Source organism: Rana temporaria, chromosome 1, assembly GCF_905171775.1.
Source record: "Rana temporaria chromosome 1, aRanTem1.1, whole genome shotgun sequence".
Classification (NCBI taxonomy): domain Eukaryota; kingdom Metazoa; phylum Chordata; class Amphibia; order Anura; family Ranidae; genus Rana; species Rana temporaria.
In genome coordinates, this window is record NC_053489.1 from 441,276,254 (window position 1) to 441,300,807 (window position 24,554).

The window sequence follows — 24,554 nt, forward strand, 5'->3', positions numbered from 1 at the left end:
GGTTGAGAATGGTTGCCCCAGACCAGGGATCTATGCTGCGGCTCAGGGGCCAGATGCGCCCTTTGCTTGCCTTTATCTGGTCCTCGGGCACTATTCCTCCTACTGAAACCAATGATAGGGCACTTTACCTCCCACTGACACCAATGATGGGACAGTATTCCTCCCACTGACACCATTGCCGGGACACTATTCCTCCCACTGACACCAATGACGGGACACTATTCCTCCCCCTAATACTAAATATGGGGCATTGTTTACCTCCCACTGATGCCAGGATATTTTCTACTCCTACTAATTACACTCCGACCCCCCTAAAGTCCAAAGAACAGTCATTTTGCCCATTGTTTCGAAAGTTTGGAGAGCCTTGCCTTAGATTAACGTATAGAAAATCAAATTTACGTAAAATAGTAGTAGCTGTTCTTTAATTCACATAAAATATGTGAAAAACTGGAATTACTGTTAGCTAAATTTATTGTGAAAAAAACACCATGGTGGCATACAGTTGTGGCTGTTGTTACAAATGTATCATATTCAGTATCACCGAACCAGGGCTCAAGTCCTGCGGGAATGCATGGGAACGGAGTTCCTGCACTTTTTTTTACAGCAGGAACGCAGTTCCCTTTGCAGGACTAGAGCAGCCGAGCCGCCCGAGCCAATCCTTCACTGAACGGCAATGCCCAGCTTGACTCACTGTCAGGGGCAGGCGAACCTTAGTAATCTTTTATGTTACTGACTGCTTCCTGTATATGGATTCATTGGGTAGTGTGCGGGTATTCCGTCACCTGGGAGCTTTTGTCATTGTTCCCAGGAGACATTGCGGAGGTTATCGCGGGATTTAGAAAGAACATGCGGTTTAGTAATTATGCATATGAGCGTATCATTTTTTTTTTTTTTGGGTGGGAGAGTGGATCTTGGGTGGGAGTTCCCACACTTTTTTCCCCAGGACTTGACCCCTGCACCGAACGTCATATGATGTAAGCACAAACTAAAAATAGTACTATCACACCAACCTACTATGCACCTAATGTATTAGCAAACATTTGCAGCTCATGAACATATAACTAGGTCATAGACTGTATGTCACTGACATTTTCTATCCCAAAGACTTAATGAGTTGACCTTTCTTCTCATTTAGCGACTGGAAAACAACTTGCTTGTAACAATACTTACTGGAACTGTGCCAGCCATTGCATAGCATGGATTTTATGACCCTGGCATGTATTTTAAGGTCTTGAACATAAATTATAAAACACGTCAGTCTCTAGATTTTGTGTACATTTTAAAAGTTTTAAAAAGAAGTAGTCACAGAACATTATTACGTTTCCAGGTAATATTAGAGCCAAAAAATAAAATAAAAAATAAAATCCGCTAACACATTCTTTGAGAAATATCAGATGTGTAATTAATTCCCTGCTCTACATATTTTGAAATGTCATATAAAATGGTTTCTCAGCATATCAAATTTGCTAAGTGAAAATGGTCTTTAAAGTATATCAAAAGGCAAAAATGTTTTTTGAGTAGAGCGGTGAAGGAATAGAACAAGGGTCAGGTTTTTGGCTGCTGTCTGTGTCCCTGTAGGGAGATTCATTAGAACAGGAAGTGAGCATAAATCTTACAATGGGGCAGTAAGTTCTGGTAACCCCGATGACAACCGGTGATTTCCCCCGCTTTCGAGGGATTTCTTCTCATTTTCTGATATGGCTGTGGAACAGGAAGTTAAAGCGGAGGTCCACACAAAAAGGGAACCTCCGCTTATCGGAACCCTCCCCCCTCCGGTCTCACATTTGGCACCTTTCAGGAGGGGGGAGGGGGTGCAGATACCTGTATAATACAGGTATTTGCACCCACTTCCGGGAATAGACTTCTACAGGAGTCGCCCCCCTTTGTGTCACCCCCCACGCTGTCTCCTGGGAAACACACTAGTCCCAGGAGTCCCAGGAGACAGCGGGGACCAGTGAGGGCGCAACAATAGTTAAGTCTTTTGATTTTTATCACACAGAAAAATCAATCACTTCCTCACCTCCTCAAAGGACTTTCAGCTACTGCTCTCTTTCACTCAGAAAGCCTCAGGATGCAGCAATTCAGTGGTAATCCTCAGGATTACTTATAGAGGCCTTAATTGCCTCATTCTGAACAGCTGAAGTCTTTTAACGCCCTTAGACCTTTTCTGGCTACATCTGCAGCCGACGCCTAATAACAATTGATGTATTGTCTAAACAAGGCAGAAATGTATCTCCCATCTGTGACACCACCCACAGATTTACCTGACTTCCTGTCACATACCCCCCCCCCTCTTGTTTCAACCTAGGGTTGGGACACAGGTTGCCAGGCAGGCATGCACTCGGGATAACCCATCTGCATTCCCCATTTTAGCACCGGGGCGATGCGTTACCACAAAACGAAATTCCTGGAGGGCCAGGAACCACCTATTTATGCTCCTATTGGTCTCTTTGTTCTGTGCCATCCACTTCAATGGGGCATGATCCGTCACCAGTTCAAACTGTCTACCCACGAGGTAGTACCGGAGAGAATCCAAAGCCCATTTCACCGCCAAACATTCTTTCTCAATGGTGGCATAATTCTCCTCATGGGCCTTCAACTTTCGGCTGAGGTACATAACATCCCATCTGTGACACCACCCACAGATTTACCTGACTTCCTGTCACAATATATATATATATATATAGTTTTCCATTTATTTCTGTTTAAACTCAATAGGTTGTTTTACAAGGTTGATTGTTTACATATACTTTAAGCCTACAGACTACTTTCCTTAATTGTAATCTCAGTGTCAGTAGTTAGATAGGGACAGTGATCAAGACTTGTATTTTTAGGCCTCGTTCACATGGGGCATATCGATGTGAGGGCCGTTTTTGCCTGCACGGAATGCACAAGTGTTCAGCTCATCCACATACAGGCAGTCCCATTCATGTCATTTGGAGATGCATCGGCTGCACGGAAATAGCTGCTGTTCCCAACTTGACATCTGTGCAGGTTGGAGGTGTGTGTCCCGAAAACACCTACTGACTGCACTCAGGGACACGCACCCACACCTGCATTGTTACACTCTTTGTGAATGGGGCATTACTTTCGAGTGACATACCTAAGCAGAGGCGTATCTAGTGAAAATGGCGCCTATGGCAAACACTGAAACTGCGCCCCTGTCAAAACATTTGAAACCTTTCAGATAACCAGGGACAGAGAGGGACACAGTGCGACGAGGACAGAGAGGCACACTGGGGACCACTGGCGGCTGGTGCTGAAAATTTTGGGGGGCGCAAACAAACTGAAAAAAAAAATCAATTGCAGCCACTGTGCCCATCAAAAGCAGCCACTGGGCCTATAAAACGCAGCCACTGTGCCATCAATGGCCAGTCATCGACCGTCATGGGGGGCACCTGTCACTCTTCTCCCCAGGCCAAGTAGCAACATTAGCAATTGCTGTGCCAGTGCCGCGGGAGCTACATTAGTGCGGGAGGCAGTCACAGGAGGACGGGTGTTTTTTTTTTTCATGCAGGGGGTAACTTTTTGCCGCCCCCCTCCCCATGACGCCCATGGCACTTGCCATGGCTGCCATACCCTAGATACACCACTGTACCTAAGGCTTTCGAGTGACATACCTAAGGCTAGTTTACCTAACAGGGAGATGTGATGCTATATATGTGGAGCAGCTTCATGATGGTTTAAAGGGATTTTATAGCCAAAACATTTTTCTTCAGTATAGATAAAGTTATCGATAAAGTTGGAAATTATTAAAACTCCAGGTTATTTTTAGCTGCCTGTGTCTGTCTGAGACTTTTTCCCTTAACTTTTGACTTGGAGATGCAACTGAAAAATTAGATACAATCTCAACATAGTGAAGGTAACATTTGTCCCTTTTGGAAGATTTACCATCACCTCCCGCTCTGGCAACTGGTAACTAAAATTGTGGATTTCCCCTCACTTTCTGTCTCGGTGACATCGGTTACCAGGACAAATAAATCGGTAAATCTCACCAGCAGGGACAAAGACAGCAAAAAAGAGTGGATAGACGGTCTACTCATTTCTTAGTTTACACCTTTACACATTCTGTAATCACCTGGATCTCAATAGTGCTTCTCTGCTGTTGACAAGGAACCCTGTACGTGTGGAAGATAAGTGATGCAGGCGAAGGGGAAGAAGGGTGCTTGGGCAATGGAAAATTAATCCACAATGACAGGTAGCCTCTCTACAGGTAGCTAGTGTTCTAAAACATTAAGTATGACATGTTTGCTTTGCAGATTATAACCCGAGCTGTCTATAGTGCATTAGTCTGACATACCTTCAAACCTACCTTAGGCCCCGTACACACGTCCGAGGAACTCGACGGGCAAAACACATAGTTTTGCTCGTCGAGTTCCTTGTGAAGCCGCCGAGGATCTCGGCGAGCCAAGTTTCCCAGTTGACTAACGAGGAAATAGAGAACATGTTCTCTATTTGGCCCGACGAGATCCTCGTCGGTTTCCTCGGCCGAAAGTGTACACACGGCCGGGTTTCTCGGCAGAATACAGCTCCGATCGAGTTTCTGGCTGAATTCTGCCGAGAAACTCGGTCGTGTGTACGGGGCCTGACAGTGCAATGCACAGCCCAGCAATGTAACCAAAATGCATTGGAGTGCTGCTGATTAGTTTATTCAGCTGAATTGCATTTGTGTAGTCCCTATCATTCAACATCTGGAGAATTTGAAGTCTCTAACCTTGATCTGCCATATTTGCATATTATGTTGATAGACCTGGTTGTTCTACAACTTGGCACTGATGTTCAGCATCCAGTGCATATCAGCCATCCTGTCCTGGTTGTTGCCAGGATTCAGAGCAATGCACCTGATATGAGGCAAAGCATTGACACACCATGCTGCCTCTTAATCTGCTCTTTTGTTCATGGAGCAGATGGTAAGCTTCCATGGTAAGGAAAAAACACTCAATTAATGCTCACATATCATCTTGTCTCCTCTTGCCATTTGCGTATGTTCAGAATATTGGAAAATGCATCTACAATCCCAGAATCTATATTACCTTTTCCACCATTATCAGGCAGCAGACTGAAACATTTCTCCACTCAATGAGGTTGATTAATAAAGCAGTAAAGAGTGTTCAGTGAGCAAAGTGAATGTTCACTTAACATAGCAAAGCGACGTTCAAACTTTTGCTGATATGTGCTTGGATTATTGAAATGAATACAACTTCTCCTTATTCACTAATCTTAATAAACAATTTGCAAAGGAAACATTCTTGACTACCCGTAAAAAAATAAATAAAAATAAAGATATAGAAGAATGGAATTGGTAAGCATACATTTCTGCTCTGTAAAATTGACTAAAATATCACTCAAAAGCACCAGAATTGCTGTTTATTTTCAATTTTAAATATATACTTCTGAGCTAATTAACCACACTACCATGTTTTAGTCATATTGTCTATTAAAGCCTAGGGACTCTTATCTTTGCTTGACTACTAAGTAGGTCACCAAATCACAAAGAACATGTAGTCATAAAGCTTGGAACACGGGATATTCATCTATTTGTACTGGGTTATTGACTTACTACCTAGTAGTGAAGGAAGGATAAAGGATGACAGTTTGGAATTTAATCATGTCTTTTTGGCCCTCCCTTTGTCCAATGAAAAATGTTGATTGCTGTAGCCATGTGGGAACTATATAAACACGGTGAGCCTTTTGCTGATAGGCAAGGCAAATTTTGGACACCTGTGTCTTCATTTTTCCCATTGTCAAATAATTTTTTTTTTCATTGGATACATTCAATATTTTAAAAGCTTGCACGGGGTTAAACAAGATGAATAATAGAGGTTGCTGTTTACAAAATTGTCAATGTTGCTGTGCTACCCTACAATAAACGTTAGAAAGACCACCAGCAACCACAATTGCAGAAGCAAGAACAGAATAATCAATTTTTTTAAAAACTTATGTGCAGCATTTTTCCTATTTATTAATTATTTTTTAATTCACTTGTGCCTTTGAACATGCTAGGAAATTTGATTAGTCAGTTTCCTAGCACAGCCCACTCCTTTCATGTCATAGCCCTTTTCTGGCAGTGTCTAATTACTCTCTGTGCAGGCCCAACTCCTCCACTCCTCCCCTAACCTTCGTATATGACCTTTTATGTAACTGCTTGGGTTGAGTGAGGGGGGGATACTATAGAGTTTCATTTGAGTGACAGCTCTGAGGCTTCTGGGGTTGCTGACATTACATCCAAAAATGTGGCACCAGCAGCAGTCTCTGGGCTTTTGGGTGTCTACACAAGGGGGGGTTATAGGTAAAAACATGGATAAAATACATTAAATAGTTTGGTGGCAGGGTCTCTCTTAAAGTGTAACTCCACTTTTGTTGAGAAAAATCACCCTCTGGGTGATCTGTGTACATTGCCAAGATTATAACAAACTTTGTTGCAGATTCCTACCTTTTGTTATTCTGAAGAAATCCATGTGTATTTGTCTGTGCCTCTGTTCTGAGTGGGTCTAATGGGAGTGGTTTCATAATTCTCAGGTGTGGCAGCAGCAGGGCACTAATGAGGAAATCTGCTGGGCCTGCATCCCTTTAAATGGGTTCCTATTGAAAGTATCTCTCCTAAATTTTTGTTGCAGGGGATGCCTGAAATCTGACCTGTATTTTAGTGAAGATTTCTGGCAAAATTGGTGAGCCAATCACACAAGAATTAAATTATGTTTCTGAGGAGTGGTCAGTAAACACTCTGTGCACAGAACAACCCCAAGTAGCCATATTGCAATGCATTCTCAGAAAATTACAGAGCTGCAGATTAAAAAGAAAAGGTAATTTTTAATAACTTTAAATTACAATATGATTAGTGTCGCAATTATATGCGCTATATTATTTTTTATTTTTTATTTATTTGCTATTTTTTTCCCCACAAAAGTGGAGTTACCCTTTGAGTAAGCCTTTGCCCCAGATCATGCACGCTAAAGTATTTCAAATATTTTAAAACAAGCCCTCATTCATCTCTACATCTATAAGAATTGTTAAGAAATTCATTTTCAAAACTTTTTTTTCCCACCATCTGCCTCCTGCAATCATGTCACACAGTACTTGAGGCTGCTGACTTTTAATTTTGTATAACCCTGGTGAAGTTCCTCTTCCATGTCCATAGCCGGGGCACAAGCACACTTTTCAAATGGACCCACTTCACATCTTTGAACTGTCTGTGTTGCTTTTTAGCAGCCAATCAACATTAGCGCTTGAATGACAGCTCTAGAATGAAAAAGAAAATCACATTCAGTGCTGTGGTGCAAGCAAAACTGATAAATAAGGCACAGTAAAAGAAAAAATAAATCAGGTAAAGAAAACTCAGATTGTTGGTATTCCCATATGCAGTTTCCATGTTCAAGACACTTTGCAGTGACTGTCAAGGAGACGTGATGTTATTTAAAGAAAGTGAGTTCATGAAATAACCTTTAGCACCAGGATGAAAGGTACAGAAAGGAACTCTCAGTTGTTGACTTTGACAGTTTATAGAAACCAGTGCACTAGATCTCCTGTCTTATATACTGAAGATTGTTCTGACAGTCATTTGTCACTTCATGGCAGGTATGAGCTATATTTCTAGAAATAATTGCAGATTTCTCCGTTTGTTAAAGGAAAACTATAGTGTATTTTCAGTAACAGTAAGCATTTTGAAATATGTTCATATGACTTTTTGCATATTTGCTGTTCAATGTTTAATTTTATTGTTTTTCAAAGAGTTAGGCCTCGTACACACGGCCGAGGAACTCGACGTGCCAAACACGTCGAGTTCCTCGGCCAGTTCAGCCCTGAAGCCGCCGAGGACCTCGGCGGGAGGAGAGCTCCCATAGAACAACGAGGAAATAGAGAACATGTTCTCTATTTCCTCGCCGAGGTCCTCGTCGGCTTCCTCGGCCGAAAGTGTACACACGGCCAGTTTCCTCGGCAGAATTCAGCCAGAAACTCGGTCGGAAGCTGAATTCTGCCGAGGAAACTGGTCGTGTGTACGGGGCCTTACCCCCTGATTATGAAGTAGAGACATGGTCCTGTATGACTAGTTTGAAAGGGGTTTGAGATTGGAAGGGCTTTTTGGAAGTTAAAAGTAGATAAGAAATCAAGGGGTACTTGCCGGATTGGTGGGTCAGTTGGGAAAGGAAGGGCTTCAGAGGATGGTTGGGTGAAGGGTCTGCAACTGGTGGGGTACAAGGACCTTGAAGGTGGTCATTATGGTTAACTGTAAATTGGTAGGGACCTGTCTTAGGTACAGCTCACCTTATTTTGTATGGTTCAGTGATAGCAAACTGGGGGTCATTCATGGTTGTATCTGCGTTTATTGGTGTAATTGTCTCAGAGTCGCTGTTGTGTAGTTGGAGGCCTACCGTATGGGTTCATGCAGGTACTCACTCTGTAAATGAATGGTGTGGCCATGTGGAAAAGGATCCCCCGCCCACTGCTATAGGGAGGGGAGCAGGAGGAGCGGAGGCAGGAGCTGAAACACCCTAAATACAGACGGAACATGTACTGTGTTCCAAAGGTGAACTCATCCTAAGTAGAGGTGACTACAAGAACCTGGAGGCTCCATTCCTGTTGTATTGAGTGTTATTTTGTTATTTTTACATTTTGTTAATAAAAGCTGTTATTACCATGATACTTACATTTGTGCCCTGTGTGAATTACTTACATACTTATGAGTGGTAGTGGGGTGGTCAGACAGTATCGGAGGCAAATTATCTTTCATACCCTATTCAAGTTTGTTTTAGCAGCTATTTGCATATCAGCCAATGTAATCCAGCATTCCCGCAGAACAGCTGTAGAGATTACATGATTACATGATATTTATCTTCAAACAGTGTGAGCAGGATGAAATCCTTACATTAAGAAGGACAGTAGAATCACCACACAACACTATTAAACAGGAATGTTTAGCTGACTGGAGTAGGAGGAAGGTAATTAATGGAACCTATTCAGCCTCCCCCCAGACCTAATGAATAATTAACCCTTGCAATGCAGGGGGAACTACTGCAAGGCTAGATTTTGTTTAATGCTTGGTGTTAGACTTTAAATTTCATTTGCTGCATGTTTTTTTTCCCCATAAAAGGTGTACTAACTGTAGTACTACCTCCATAGGGGTTGCAAATGACAGGGTTCCCCACTGCTGCACAGCCAGGCACACAACAGCTTCAGGTTTCATCCAAACACAGTGAACAGTCAGATTTGTTTTGTGTTTTATAACTTGGATGGGGATGGGAATTATGGGATGCCAAACTTGATAGTAACAAAACCAGGGACAACTTCTTCCCTATTTACAGCTCCAATTGATTTTTCTCCTCTACTCTGTACAACTCTAATTGATTCCTCTTCCTTTATCTAAACAGCTGATTGATTCATCCTTTAGTAACTAACAGTCTCTGTTAGATCAGAAACAGCTCCTTACAGGCTAGGAACTCTGAGTCCTTTAGAAAGTAGTGTTGCTCACGAATATTCGCATTGCGAATATTCGACTCGAATATAGCATATTCGAGAAATCGCGCTATATTTCGAATTTCGCGGTGAATATTCGCAATTCCGAATATTCGCATTTTTTCAATTTGATTTTTAAAACAGATCACATCCTATCGACGTCTAAAAGCATTGCTGGTATGATTAGAGACCCTGGGCCGAGTAGCTAAGCTGAGGCGATCCTTTTATGTGGCCAAATTGAAAAAAAAAAAATTGCGATTTTTCGCTATTGCGAATGCGAAAATGATTGCGAATTTTCGATAACTGTGGTAGGAGAACTCTGATTGTCTCTGATGCAAAAGGGGGGGCTTTGTGTATGTGTATGTTATGAATATTTGTATGTTTGATATTATTATTTTTTGTAAGAAGGAAAAAATTGCGCATACCTTAAAAAAGGGGAGAATACAGCAGCAACTCAAAAATGTTATACAACATAAATTAATACAAGACAGAAAATGGAGTCGCTCTACAAGAATAAAAAATATGTCTAGTGACAAGACATGTGGGCAAATTATAAAATAAGCAAGCGCAAATAACTTGTGAAATACACAGTGAAACAAATATATAAAGAAATATAGTCCCAATAATAGAAAAATAATCTTTCATAAAAATGTCTTTGATATGTGAAGTGAAAAAAAGTCCAAAGCATGCAGCATGAACGTGTTCAATCTTCAAGGTGTTTGATTGACAAATGGCTGTGACAGATGGATAATCACCACCAATGCAAAACACTTTTTATTTTCTATTGTAAAATATCACGAATATTCTGAGCCAATCAGAGTGCTCCTTCCGCATTTGCCGAATATTCGCAATTATTTTGTATTGTAAAATATCAAGAATATTCTGAGCCAATCAGAGTGCTCCTTCCGCATTTGCCGAATATTCGCAATTATTTTGTATTGTAAAATATCAAGAATATTCTGAGCCAATCAGAGTGCTCCTTCTGCATTTGCCGAATATTCGCAATTATTTTGTATTGTAAAATATCAAGAATATTCTGAGCCAATCAGAGTGCTCCTTCCGCATTTGCCGAATATTCGCAATTATTTTGTATTGTAAAATATCACGAATATTCTGAGCCAATCAGAGTGCTCCTACAGCATTTGTCGAAATTGCGCAATAAATATCGCATTCGCATGTTGCGATATTTCGATAAAATATCACGAATATTCTGAGCCAATCAGAGCGCTCCTCCAGCATTTCTCGAAATTGCGCAATAAATATCGCATTCGCATGTTGCGATATTTCGATAAAATATCACGAATATTCTGAGCCAATCAGAGCGCTCCTACCGCAGTTATCAAAAAATCGCAATTATTTTCGCATTCGCAATAGCGAAAAATCGCAATAATTTAATTTCGATAAAATATCACGAATATTCGAATTTAGCGAATATATCTCGAATATTCGAATATATATTCGAGATATATCGCGAAATCGAATATGGCATATTCTGCTCAACACTATTAGAAAGTAGCACACTGTGTTGTGAACTGCATCCTGGAGTACCTCCTACTCCCTTGTAGACACTGGTGCTGGATCTACCACTGCAGGAAATTCTAGCCTACCTGGCGGCTTCTACACCGGTCTACTGGACTGACTCTCTTCACCAGTCTAACCGACTGACCCTCTGGAGATCTTCCATGGCAAAGTAGGGAAGATTTAAGCACACCGTTATCTTCCAGAGTCACATGCTACATGTGGCAGTCTACCCCTTGTAGGTCCCTGCACCATGCCTCATTACTCACACTGTCCTCCTGGCTCCTGCTGCCTCCCACGAAAGACATCTTTCAAACTTCTCCTGTTGTCAGGATCCTGCCAGCACCTGAGCCCCTCACCGACAGGGGTCCCTAGAGGTCCACGACAGTCCCCTCAGCACTGCATCTCCATCTTCCACACGACTCCCCTACTGGCATGACTCACTCATATAAACAAATACCGCATAATGTATCCTTTGCAGTAAAAAAAAAATAGTTATTTGTATTCCACTAATATTCAAATTGGTAAGTAAGAATTTAGTGTCACATTTTGTGATCAGTGATGAGTAAACTACTTTATCCAAATCTTTAGTAAATTGGACAACAATTTGGATGCTGTAATCGGATGTTATCTGCAAATGACTGGTCAACTGGTAATTTGATTAATTTGCACCCATTTTGTTGCCTTCATGCATACAGGAAGGCAACAAAACTGTTGGTCATGTAGCATTCTTTGCGCAGCTCCCGATCAACACCAATTGTGAGAGATTGCAAGTAACCAATCGAACAGAGAGATATGGGAGTGATTGATGGTGTTGCACACAAACTTATGGGAGTCCCATGATGTAGTATCCTACCCCTTGGACTTTACAAAACTTTGAGTGGAAGGGGGGTCCAGAACACAAGTGGGATGGTGATCCAGGGTCCTCTTGCATGGGATATGAAAGCAGACTGTTAAAATTTCCAAATGGCCTCTTTTACTAGTCAAATGTTTGCCAATCATCTGAGGTGAACAATCAAACCTTAAAGCAGAGCGCAGGTTTGTATTTGAAAAAATTGCCAATTTTACTGTATTTGTGCATCACTATTTGTAATAAGAAATGTTGAGTGAAAACCTTGAAAGTCTCCTATTGCTAAAAAAAAAAGAAAAAAATCACAACGGTGTAAGAGGTATCTTTATTCCATCCATTATAAATTTTTACATTTTCCTGTTTAATTCTTGCAGGTATATTTGGACAGAAACTGGAAGACACGGTACGTTATGAGAAAAGGTATGGAGTGCGTCTGGCCCCTATGTTGGTGGAGCAATGTGTGGACTTTATCCGTCAGCGTGGGTTGACAGAGGAAGGACTATTTAGACTGCCTGGACAAGCAAACCTGGTGAAAGAACTACAAGATGCCTTTGACTGTGGGGAGCAACCAGCTTTCGACAGGTAATTTTAAAGAAAAAGTTCCACCTCCCTTTTTAATAACGTGTTCTGTTCCACAGGGGGAAAAGTACATGTAGTACTTTGCCTCACCTTACCGTGTGCTGTCTTAGGGAAGCTGTGAGGTCAGACAAAGCACCCCTCCTCCCACCACAGCCCTCCAACAAATCAGCCAGCTAGGAAATAGCTGCCTTTACAAATTGCCCTTTTCTCCATCTCGAAGCACTTGCCTGGAAGAATTTAGGCAACAAGCCCCCCTGGCTCTGCATTCCTCATGAGACTCTTGTCTCGGGCAAGTGCTTGGAGAAGGAGAAAGATGCTCTTTGTCATAGCAGGTGTCTCTTTGCTAGCTGCGTGGTCAAACAACTGTAGAGGGAGGAGGGGTGGCCTGAGCCTGTAATTATACAGGGAGATCGGAAAAAGTACTACATGCACTTTGGTTCTTGAGAAACAGAACACATTAAGTTTATAAGAATATAATAACAGTCAAGGATATCCTCAGTCAGGGTATAAACCACTTGGTGTACCATGTTTTTTTTTTGTCAGCTGTAACATTATATGGGATAATGTTGCAAATCTCTTCACAGCAACTGAAAGGTGCTTCCACTAATGAAAGTAAGAGGATGAGGGCATTTCCTGTTGGATATCTCTGTTACATATTGTGCCAGAACTTAGATATGCATCACCCGGTCATGTCCCACCTGGTGATGCTGTCTAATAAAATTAGCAGGGAACGCTCCCAAACTCGAATGGGCCTGCCCTTGCCACCTCACTATGCCTGCATAGATGGAACAAGCTTTACCCCCACATCACTTACACTTACTTAAACTTTTAGGCCTGAACTAGAAAATTTGAATCTGATAGGCTATGAAGCCTCGTACACACGACCGAGGAACTCGACCAGCGAAACACATTGTTTTCCTCGTCAAGTTCCTTGTTAGGCTGTCGAGGAACTCGACAAGCCAATTTTCTCTATTCCCGTCAAGGAAATAGAGAACATGCTCTCTTTTTGGCTCGTCGAGTTTCTCGACAGTTCCCTCGACGAAAATGTACACATGACCGATTTCCTCTAGTTTCCCTTCCCTTGCTTTTTATACATGAGATTTTGGGATAGAATTTCTATTCTTGGCTTAACACATCTGCTTTCTAATCTGGCTGTATACATGGCAGCCAGTCCTAATTACAGTGCAGACCAGTTGCCATCATTATGTGTCCTCGCTGCCATCACCAGTAATAAAGACACACTTGACTATGAATGGGAAATTGGGAAGCTGCACCCCTACCACATTTTTAATTAGTGTAGAAATGAATATGTTGACACAGACAGATGGTCCTTCTGTCCCATAATGTGCAGTCATTAAAAGGCAGAACCTCACTTCTGCTGCTGTCATGATTCTGGGTTGTTATACACAAACAAAACACAAGTTGTCTTTTTGATTTGATGGAAATTGCCGGCTTTAAATATGCTGTATCTAAAGCTTTTCTTTTTATGACCCAATGTAAAAATTGTCCTGCCAAGCATTTTATGAGACCAGGTGCATTATCATATTATTTTCAGACCTATTTTAGCACAATTATGTTTAGGAGGTATGCAAGTAAACTAACATTGGAAAATATTATAAAATACAATCCAATAATCATTTAAAGGCAATATAAAACCCAAGTCACTATCATGTATTGACTTTTGTAGAAGCATACCATCAAAGCCACCTTTACTTATCTAAAGCTTATAAATTACTGATTACTTTTAACCACTTTGGGGACTTATTATAACAAAAATGCAAAGCCACTGGACTTACCTGAATGTATATTATATCTCTCTAATTTTCGATTAATCCAAATTCTCAAATGCCTTTTCATCATTTAAATATAAATTGCAGGGACAAATTAATTTATATACTACTCTAGTTGTAGAACAATTTATGCTATTGATGCCGTATTAATCCTGCAAACCATGTCTTCCAGATTATGCAACGTTATTGTTGTAACCTTGGGATTAACTAGGATTTATTTTTAGCAGAATATATATATTTATGTATGTATAGCGTGTGTGTGTGTATGTGTATGTGTATATATATATATATTATGGGGCAGATCCACAAAGAGAGTACGCCGGCATATCTACCGATATGCCGGCGTACTTTCAAATTTTCCGCGTCGTATCTTTGTTTTGAATCCTCAAAACAAGATATGACGGCATCTGGGTTAGATCCGACAGGTGTACGTCTTCGTACGCCTTCGGATCTAAGATGCAATTCTTCGGCGTCCGCTGGGTGGCGTTCCCGTCGTAATCCGCGTCGAGTATGCAAATTAGCTATTTCCGACGATCCACGAACGTACGAGCGGCAGTCGCATTCTTTTACGTCGTCTCTAGTCGGCTTTTTCCGGCGTATAGTTAAACCTGCTATTTGGTGGCGTACGCAATGTTAAGTATGGCTGTCGTTCCCGCGTATAATTAAAAAAAAAATGTTTCGTTTGCGTAAGTGGTCCGTGAATCAGGATGGACGTAATTTACGTCCACGTCAAAACAATGACGTCCTTGTGACGTCATGTAGCGCAATGCACGGCGGGAAATTTAGGGACGGCGCATGTGCAGTTCGTTCGGCGCAGGGACGCGCTTCATTTAAATGAAACACGCCCCCCTACTCGCCGATTTGAATTAGGCGCCGTTACGCCGCGAGAGATACACTACGCCACCGTAACTTACGGCGCAAATTCTTTCAGGATTCAAACCCAAAAAAGTTAGTTACGGCGGCGTTCTAAAAATTGCGGCGTTTTACCGCCGACGCCTGGGTGCTTTCAGTGTGAAAGCAGCATAAATGCTAAAAATCAGTGACTCCAAGTTCCAGTTGTGTTTGGTGTACCACATCCTCCCCTTGGAAACCTTCAGACATAATGTATACTTGGCACCTTAGGACGGCCAAGTTGTTTACTACTCAGCAAGGTGTTATGGAACAAATTGAGTCTGACATTCCGTTAGGCATGTTAAATGGTGTAGAGAGACTAACTGCTCAAACTGAAGAAGTGCAACTATATTGGCCTTCAGAGCAATGGCCTGTTCCTCACACATGGTTTAGCAATTACTAAGCGCTCGGCACACTAGAAAACAAGTTCCTAGCTCAGCAAAAACTCCATGCCGGTAAATCAGGCTAATTGGTTCCTTACTAAGGGATTTCAATAATTAATTGTGTGAGAGCAGCATAATGCTGCAGACTAGACTTCCCAGCCACGGTAATAGAAAAACATTTAGAAACGCGTTTATTCGTTATTTGTTTATTTGATGATGTGCGTCCTTCGGGGGGAAAGCTGAAATTTTATCTGAAGAAATCAGCATCAGAAGGATGTAGAAAAACATGCCATGCCAAAAATGTTGTGTCAGCAGAATAGACCCTCACCCTGGAACATTCAGGATGCAGCTATTATCATATTGCTGCTCTTCACACAGGACATTCTATTTATCAATGTATATAAATCATCTGTACAGTTGCCATTGAATTGAAGTTTTTTATTTCTTTATTCATATTTTCTGAAATAAATCATTTATATTAGTATGACTTTAAATAAGCATATTATTCTCCCCATAGAACAGGGAAAGCACATGAGTTGCTATGCAGACTTTCCTTTCAGCCAATGATTAGTATTTTATATGTGAGACTCACTAAGTCTGAATATATTATGCAGAAGCCATTGGTGCAATATCAGCAGGGGCAATCTGCACCTCAAGCGTTGATTAGGGTGTGCCCAGGCACACCCGGCACACACCCTGCGCATGCCTATGTGTATATGTATTACAAACAAAACCTTGGTCAATAATGGCGCAAAAGCAAATTTTGTCCATAAAGAGCAAAACCCCAATGTGTAACTATGACTGCAACAGATACAAAATAATTACAGTTCATAAATAAGGGAATTAAGAGGTAATTAAAGCGGGGGTTCACCCAAAAAACAAGTATATAACATTACATTCAGTATACCGCAAACATGTACAGTATGCCGAAAAACTCCCACCGGCGGATAAGGCGCGTCATGACTTTCCAAAAATAGCCGAACTGCGAGTCGGCTCTATACGGCGCCTGCGCACCGACTAGGAGCCGTATAGAGCTGACTGAGCAGGCGCCGTATAGAGCCGACTCGCAGTTCGGCTATTTTCGGAAAGTCATGACGCGTCTAATTCGCCGGTGGGAGTTTTTCTCAGGCACGTCAATCATATGGGCGAAGTCCCAGATGACATTGTGGCACTGCACAGGAATGCCCAGTCCCGCGGGAATAAGTACCCGGAAGCCGGGAGGAAAATAGCGATAAAACCGTATGTACACCCCCCCCCCAAAAAAAACGGCATACTGTACATGTTTGCGGTATACTGAATGTAATGTTATATACTTGTTTTTTGGGTGAACCCCCGCTTTAAGTGTAGCACTACCTCCGCAGTAGCTGCTGGTTAGTTTTGGTCTGCCGCTACCCCACTGTTTTCCGAGTTGGCTCAGAATCTAGGGTTAATCAAATTTCAAAAAACACGGTTGCCAGTCACTGAGTCTTTTCCTAAGGCTTTTTATTCAACCACAACGTTGACGGAACAAGTGCAATGGAGGTAGAGGGAAAGTTCAGGTACCTTTCTGTAGATCAATGAAACCTTGAGATCCCTGAGACAGGTGCACTCACTGTCGTTGGATCTTGCTCACCCGGACAGGCCTCTGCCACAGACCTGGCAGCCGGAATGTTACACGAACAGACAACAGTAAAAGTCTCTGCCACAGACATTATAGTAACACTAGCTGCTGAACGATCCTCTGCCACAGGATCCAATAATCAGTTTTCCTCAGCAAACTAAGTTGCACAGCAGGGCTCAAGTCCTGCAGGAACGCGTGGGAACGGAGTTCCTGCACTTTTTTCACAGCAGGAACTCAGTTCCCTTTGCAGGACTAGAGCAGCCGAGAGCAGCCGAGCCGCCCAAGCCAATCCTTCACTAAGCGGCGATGCCCAGCTCGAGTCACTGTCAGGGGCAGGCGAACCTTAGTAATCCTTTATGTTACTGGTCGCTTCCTGTATATGGATTCATCGGGTAGTGTGCGGGTATTCCTTCACTTCCTCGATGCCGCAATGTCTCCTGGGAGCTTTTGTCATTGTTCCCAGGAGACATTGCGAAGGTCTGCCGCGAGTAATCGCGGAATTTAGAAAGAACTTGCTTCTTTCTAAATCCCGCGATAACTCAATGCAGACCTCCGCAATGTCTCCTGGGAACAATGACAAAAGCTCCCAGGAGACATTGCGGCATCAAGGAAGTGAAGGAATACCCGCACACTACCCGATGAATCCATATACAGGAAGCGGCCAGTAACATAAAGAATTACTAAGGTACAGTGTATCGGAAAAACAAACAAACATGCGGTTTAGTAATTATGCATATGAGCGTATCTTTTTTTTTTTTTTTTTGGTGGGGGAGTGGATCTTGGGTGGGAGTCCCCACACTTTTTCCCCCAGGACTTGACCCCTGTTGCACAGTATGAAAAAGTCCCTTTAAGCTGACCCGGCAATACTGTTAAGCAGATAGGTCAGGATGCATCCTCCAACTGAGGTACCAGGCTCCTCTCGAGATACCAGCTTCCAGCTGTGTCCTCTCCAAGACGAGTCCCCCAGTTCCTTCAGTTGATCAGCTTCTTCCCACAGGACAGAAAGCATAGGATCACCCTCAAGCCAGTAGGCCCCAGATGGCTTCTGGGGCTACCTCCAGTTGCGAAGCCTCGTGCCAGCCGGCCCCGAGGCAGAAGAGGAACTGTCACATTCCCCAGGTCAAGGTGACCATGAGGCGAGAGACTGAGGAAAATGGCATCCACCCCTTAAGTACTCTCTCCCAGCATGCCCAGCGGTAAAGAAACTCCCACTAGGTTGGTTCTGGGAAAGAGCACCCAATACACTCTGACTGGCTGTAACTTCCAACACGGAACCAGAGGGGACAACGACACCTGCTGGTACCCGTGGGAAATACACTCAACTCAGTCAAAGCTGGAGCAAAGGCCAATTTAGCCATAAAACACAAATCTGAAATAACTACATTTCAATTGCAATAAATAATAAAGCTCTGTGTATAAATAAGGTATTGGGGCTCAATCACATGGGCGCTGTGGCCATGTGATTGACAGTGTAAATAAGTGGTTGATGTTGCTGGAGCCGCCTGGAGCTGTGTGCAGACAGCCTATGTTACGCTATGAAGACGCAGCAGCAGCATCTGTATAAATTGATAGGTGTGTAGATGCAGGTGTACGGTCCAGAAAACAGACGGTGGACATTCAGGGCCACTTACTCATGACTGCACACCTGTCAAATTGGGACCTGTGGCTGTGTTTGTACAGCCGCTGCATCCCCATAAAGTAACAGGCGGCTCCAGCCCCATGAACAAACCATTCATTCACGTGGCCAGAATACCTATGTGAGGCTGGAGGGTGGTAAAACCGCATGTTTAAAGCTGCAGAGTCAGCGGCTGGGGTGCACACATACCACAGCCGTGACCCTTTGCTTCGTGGCCGCGGCAGGAATTGTACCCCCTGTTGAGCGCAAACCTTTCAAGTGAATCTGCTCTGCAAGCGCCACGTAACTGCAGTTGCAGCACGCTAGTGCAAGGTTAAAGGGGTTAAAGCAGGCAATGAGAAGTGACGGCTCAATTATGAGATAGAGAAAGGGACTGAAATCCCTCAAACCCTTTCTCTGTAGCCTCAGCTTCACTGGAGATGGATGAACAGGAAGCGCTCTGTATCGAGGCTTCCTGTTCATTCGCAAACTGAAGCATAGTAAACACAGTTTGATATGCTTCAGTTGTGATTGAACACAGAAGTGTTTATTAGCCCACCACTCGCTCTCCATCCTTAACTCAGCTGGTGCCTCTGTCAGCCTGTCATTCCTTTACACAGGCTGAGCAACCACAACTGTAAGCATCCACCTGTGAATCCAGTCGCAGAAACAGAATTTTGTTGCGCGTCAAACATAAATCATGTATAAATAAGGCCTTAGAGTTGCTCTTCTCTAGTTCATGTATTAGACTCAGTGTTTTCTATACCGTCAGAATAATATTGCTTTATTGATTTGTCCCCTGTATGTTAATAGACAAAGGAACTAAGGGCCAGCTTCACAAAAGAGATACGACGGCGTATCTCCTGATACGCCGTCGTATCTCTGTGATCCGCCCGTCGTATCTATGCGGCTGATTCATAGAATCAGTTACGCATAGATAGCCCTAAGATCCGACAGGTGTAATTGACTTACACCATCGGATCTTAGGATGCAATTCTAGGCCGGCCGCTAGGTGGCGATTCCATTGCGGTCGGCGTAGAATATGCAAATGACTAGTTACTGGCGATTCACGAACGTGCGCTTTACCCGTCGCTCTAAATTTACGTTGTTTCCGTCGAGATACGCCGCGTAAAACTAAGGCTGCCCTCTAGGTGGCCTAGCCAATGTTAAGTATGGCCGTCGTTCCCGCGTCAAAATTTTAAAACTCACATCGTTTGTGTAAGTCGTCCGTGAATGGCGCTGGACGCCATTTACGTTAACGTCGAAACCAATGACGTCCTTGCGACGTCATTTAGCGCAATGCACGTCGGGTAATTTGACGGACGGAGCATGCGCAGTACGTTCGGCGCGGGAACGCGCCTAATTTAAATGGTTCCCGCCCCATTTGAATTAGGCAGGCTTGCGCCGAGCGGATTTACGTTACACCGCCGCAAGTTTACAGGAGAGTGCTTTGTGAATCAGGCACTTACGCTGTAAACTTGCGGCAGTTTAACGTAAATGGGATACGTTACGCCGCCGCTGCGCAACGTATTTGTCTGTGAATCTGGCCCTTAAAAGTCTGAGCGTGACATATATACACTGCATATTATGGGACCGTGGGCTATAAGATCTGGCATGACCATTCTACACTGTATATTATACACAGTAAAATAAAAAAAAGTACCAGCATGTTACGCTATGAAGTGTGTGTATGAAAAATGTGTTAGAGTGAATGTCACAAGCATTAACCTATCCATTAAAAATTCTGTCTGTATTTTGCTTAATATGTGGATTTTTTATGATCATCAGTGCCATCTATGTATATTATACATATTTTGCTGATATACCTCAATCAGGCAACATACTTCATTATTGCCACTAGATGGAGCTGACAATCATAGGAAATCAACAGATTGGGCAAAATACAGCCAGAATTTGTGAGGGCTAGGTGAATGCTTGTGGCATTTGTCCAATACATTCTATATACATAGCCCTCTTATACATTGTAATATACTGGACCTGTCTGCGCCTCAACTTTCTTAGAATAAAAATAATTGTAAATTAACCTGTTGAAGTCACTGCAAATTATGTGGGAGAGGAATGACTTGTATACACTGGGGCAGATTCACGTAGATCGCCGCAAATTTGTGCGGGCGTAACGTATCTGATTTACGTTACGCCGCCGCAAGTTTTTTAGTGCTTTATTTACAAAGCACTTGCCTGTAAAGTTGCGGCGGCGTAGCGTAAATCACCCGGCGGAATTCAAATTTGGTGAGTAGGGGGAGTGTATCATTTAAATGAAGTGCGTCCCCGCGCCGAACGAACTGCGCATGCACCGTCCGTAAAATATCCCAGTGTGCATTGCTCCAAATGACGTCGCAAGGACGTCATTGGTTTTGACGTGAACGTAAATGACGTCCAGCCCCATTCACGGACGACCTACGCAAACGACGTACATTTTTAAATTTTTGAAGCTGGAACGGCGGCCATACTTAACATTGGCTGCGCCTCATAGACCCAGGGGAAACTTTACGCCGGGAAAAGCCTAACGTAAACGTCGTAACTTTACTGCGTCGGCCGCGCGTACGTTCGGGAATTCGCGTATCTAGCTAATTTGCATACTTGACACGGAATTCGACGGAAGCGCCACCTATCGGTCAAAATGCAGTTAAGATCCGACGGCGTAAGAGACTTACGCCTATCGGATCTAATGGATATCTATGCGTAACTGATTCTAAGAATCAGGCGCATAGATACGACGGCGCTACGCAGAGATACGACGGCGTATCTGGAGATGCGCCGTCGTATCTCTTTTGAGAATCTGGGCCACTGTATATTATTGGAATAATGTGACCTCTATACATAGTACTTTATGCACAGGAGGACTACAAATACCAGCATGATTTGTACTCTATGTATACACCTGTAGACAGCTCTTCAGGACCTATATGGGACAGTAAGTCCCAGCATGACCATGTTTATATTAGTACAGGTTAACAGGAGAAGGTGGCAGCAGTTGGCTCTGATCTGGCTGATATGGAGTGATCCTTTGCTCCTGAGCTGTACTGCTTTATGCCAGATAGCACTTAATGTACAGTAGAATTATGTACAACCACATGATCACACAGACGCATGTTATCTGTGCTACACGTAGAGAGCATGCAAAATAGCATTTGCTCTGAGCATATCAAAATGTTATTTTCCTAACTCCCCCACCGCCTTTCTGTATTTAACATGACCAGTGTAATTCGGATAGCCCAATTACCCCCCGAAACCAACCACCTGTTACCATTACCTTACCCCCTTTCCAATAACGAGAGACACAAGTTGTTGGAGTTAAATTTGGCCACGACAGCCAAAATTTTTATTTTTACCACAAAATAATATTAAATAAAATATTAAATAAAATACTTAAATCAACAAACTTTCCTTTAACACTTTAATAACCACTTTTAATAATAATAACCCAGCCTATTGGTCTTTGACGGTACCCGGCTTAAACTTCCTTTTATTTAACCTTACACTGCGGAAACCATTAACCATAACCGGCCCCCAGCCGACCCAGCTCGGAGACGAACCTTTTTCCACCGCAGTGCAACCATACCCGTATTCCAGCGGACACCGTTCCACTGGAATAATCCCCCATAAGGGTCCCATCCCACCGATGAGCCCACCACCATTTTCACCCGTCTGTACTGCCACCATCAAAGACCACCGAATACCGCCGACCACTCGGCCACCGCTGTCATGACGAACATATCCCTCCGACCTGAAATAGAGAAAACACACAAACGACACCAAACACAACAAAAAATAGGGAGGGTGGGTGGGAAAAACCTGCCTCCTCTGGTCGTTCCTTCCCGCACTTTCCTCCTTGGTCCACGCCTCCCCCTTTTATAATACTCCTCCCCTCTCTGCCATTCCCTGCATTTTTCCTTCCACCAACCAGCTTCCTTCCTTTTTTAACCCTCTCTTGTCCTACCTCCCCACGGTCATGCCCGGCCCTGCGTTATTGTTTCTCTGGCTTTTACTCCGGGCCTCACTTGACCAGTGTAATTCGGATAGCCCAATTACCCCCCGAAACCAACCACCTGTTACCATTACCTTACCCCCTTTCCAATAACGAGAGACACAAGTTGTTGGAGTTAAATTTGGCCACGACAGCCAAAATTTTTATTTTTACCACAAAATAATATTAAATAAAATATTAAATAAAATACTTAAATCAACAAACTTTCCTTTAACACTTTAATAACCACTTTTAATAATAATAACCCAGCCTATTGGTCTTTGACGGTACCCGGCTTAAACTTCCTTTTATTTAACCTTACACTGCGGAAACCATTAACCATAACCGGCCCCCAGCCGACCCAGCTCGGAGACGAACCTTTTTCCACCGCAGTGCAACCATACCCGTATTCCAGCGGACACCGTTCCACTGGAATAATCCCCCATAAGGGTCCCATCCCACCGATGAGCCCACCACCATTTTCACCCGTCTGTACTGCCACCATCAAAGACCACCGAATACCGCCACAGCCCGAAAGGGTAACGCCTTACCCTTACGGGCCCCTCCACACCCGCAGGGCCCTCTGAATTCCCTCCTGCAGATCCAAAAACCACAGCTCCATACCCACATCGGATAAATGAACCCCATCTTTACTGAGGTATAGGCCTACGTTCTCCTCCAACTCCAAGTGTCTTACCACTAACCCCCCGTGTCTCACCACAAACCGCCCAATCACCTTGTTAACCTTAATCCGCCCCTTGTTCAGCCTCACTACCGATCTTGCCATGCGCCAAGTGGTCCGAGCGATTATGTCGGACCAAACCAGCAGCATTCCCGGATAAGCCGCGCGAAAGGTCAATACATCCGCCTTAACGGCCGTGATCAAGTCCCCGATGGGCCTAATTCCTAAATCATTCCCCCCCACATGGAGGACTAACACATCAGGAGGACGGTCCAATCGGGCATAGTGTTGCACCTCCGGTAGCACCCTGCTCCATCCCATCCCCCTAATACCCAACCACCGTATCCTGGCCTCCCCCCTAGGGAATCCCAGCTGCTTGCCCTCAGGCCTAGCTTCCGCCCTTCTGGCCCCCCAATACACATATGAGTGCCCCAAAATCCAAACGAGGCGCTCCTGACCACCATCTGAAAAACAAACAATAAAATTGAGTGAACAGTATCATGTACCACCTTCCACATGCACCACCTCCCCCCTTTCGAGACATTTTACTCCATCAACATATGTGGTCTAACGTATGACCTGAATCTCCGTGATTCCCACCTGCCAATACGTTTCACTGCCGCCTCGTCCAACCCGCACCGAGCCGCCTCCGTAGCCGCCCCGATGCGGAAGGAGTGTGAAGCGAATTGCTTTTCATCGAACCCAGCTGCCCTTATGCATTTCCTGAACACTGCCGTGAATTGGAACCTGGACACGAACGACCCGTCCGCATGCATTAGCAAGGGCCCTCCCAGCCCTGGGCGTATGGCCAAAAACTCCCTCATCACCTTCACCGGGCAAACTCCTGACCCATGTAGCGCGTATAAGAACACATCCACCCCTTTTCCGACCTGATCAGTTTTGGACCTGCGCAACCTAAACACCACTCTACCTTCCCCCACTTGTACGTCCGTGAACAACAACCCTCCCCCGACTGTTTTCGAGGGGCTAACTAATTCTCCCACCCGGAACGCCCCAAAAAACGCGATAGTAAAAACCGCCCTGAACAAAATAACTTCATACTCACCAGAGCATACCTCCAACAGTACCCCACAGATCGCCTGCAAAACCCCGAAGGACACCGGTCTCCTCGTATCCCTGCTCCTATTCCCTTTCCTGTACCCTTTCACCGCTTGTTTTACCCAAAATGACTTTGTAAAATCCAACCT

At 43.7% G+C, this 24,554-nt stretch overlaps 1 protein-coding gene across 6 annotated transcripts in view; it reads left to right on the plus strand.

Moving 5' to 3' along the window:
* Positions 1-24,554, plus strand: part of ARHGAP24 (Rho GTPase activating protein 24) — a 737,825-nt gene that overhangs the window by 679,270 nt on the left and 34,001 nt on the right. For 5 of the 6 annotated variants that reach the window (XM_040326578.1, XM_040326570.1, XM_040326599.1 and 2 more), the window contains one exon: positions 12,193-12,400. In XM_040326578.1, coding sequence (XP_040182512.1) covers positions 12,193-12,400 — 208 coding nt within the window. Of the gene's footprint in view, positions 1-7,552; positions 7,576-12,192; positions 12,401-24,554 lie in introns of those variants that run through there. The other variant, XM_040326607.1, reaches the window with a different exon arrangement.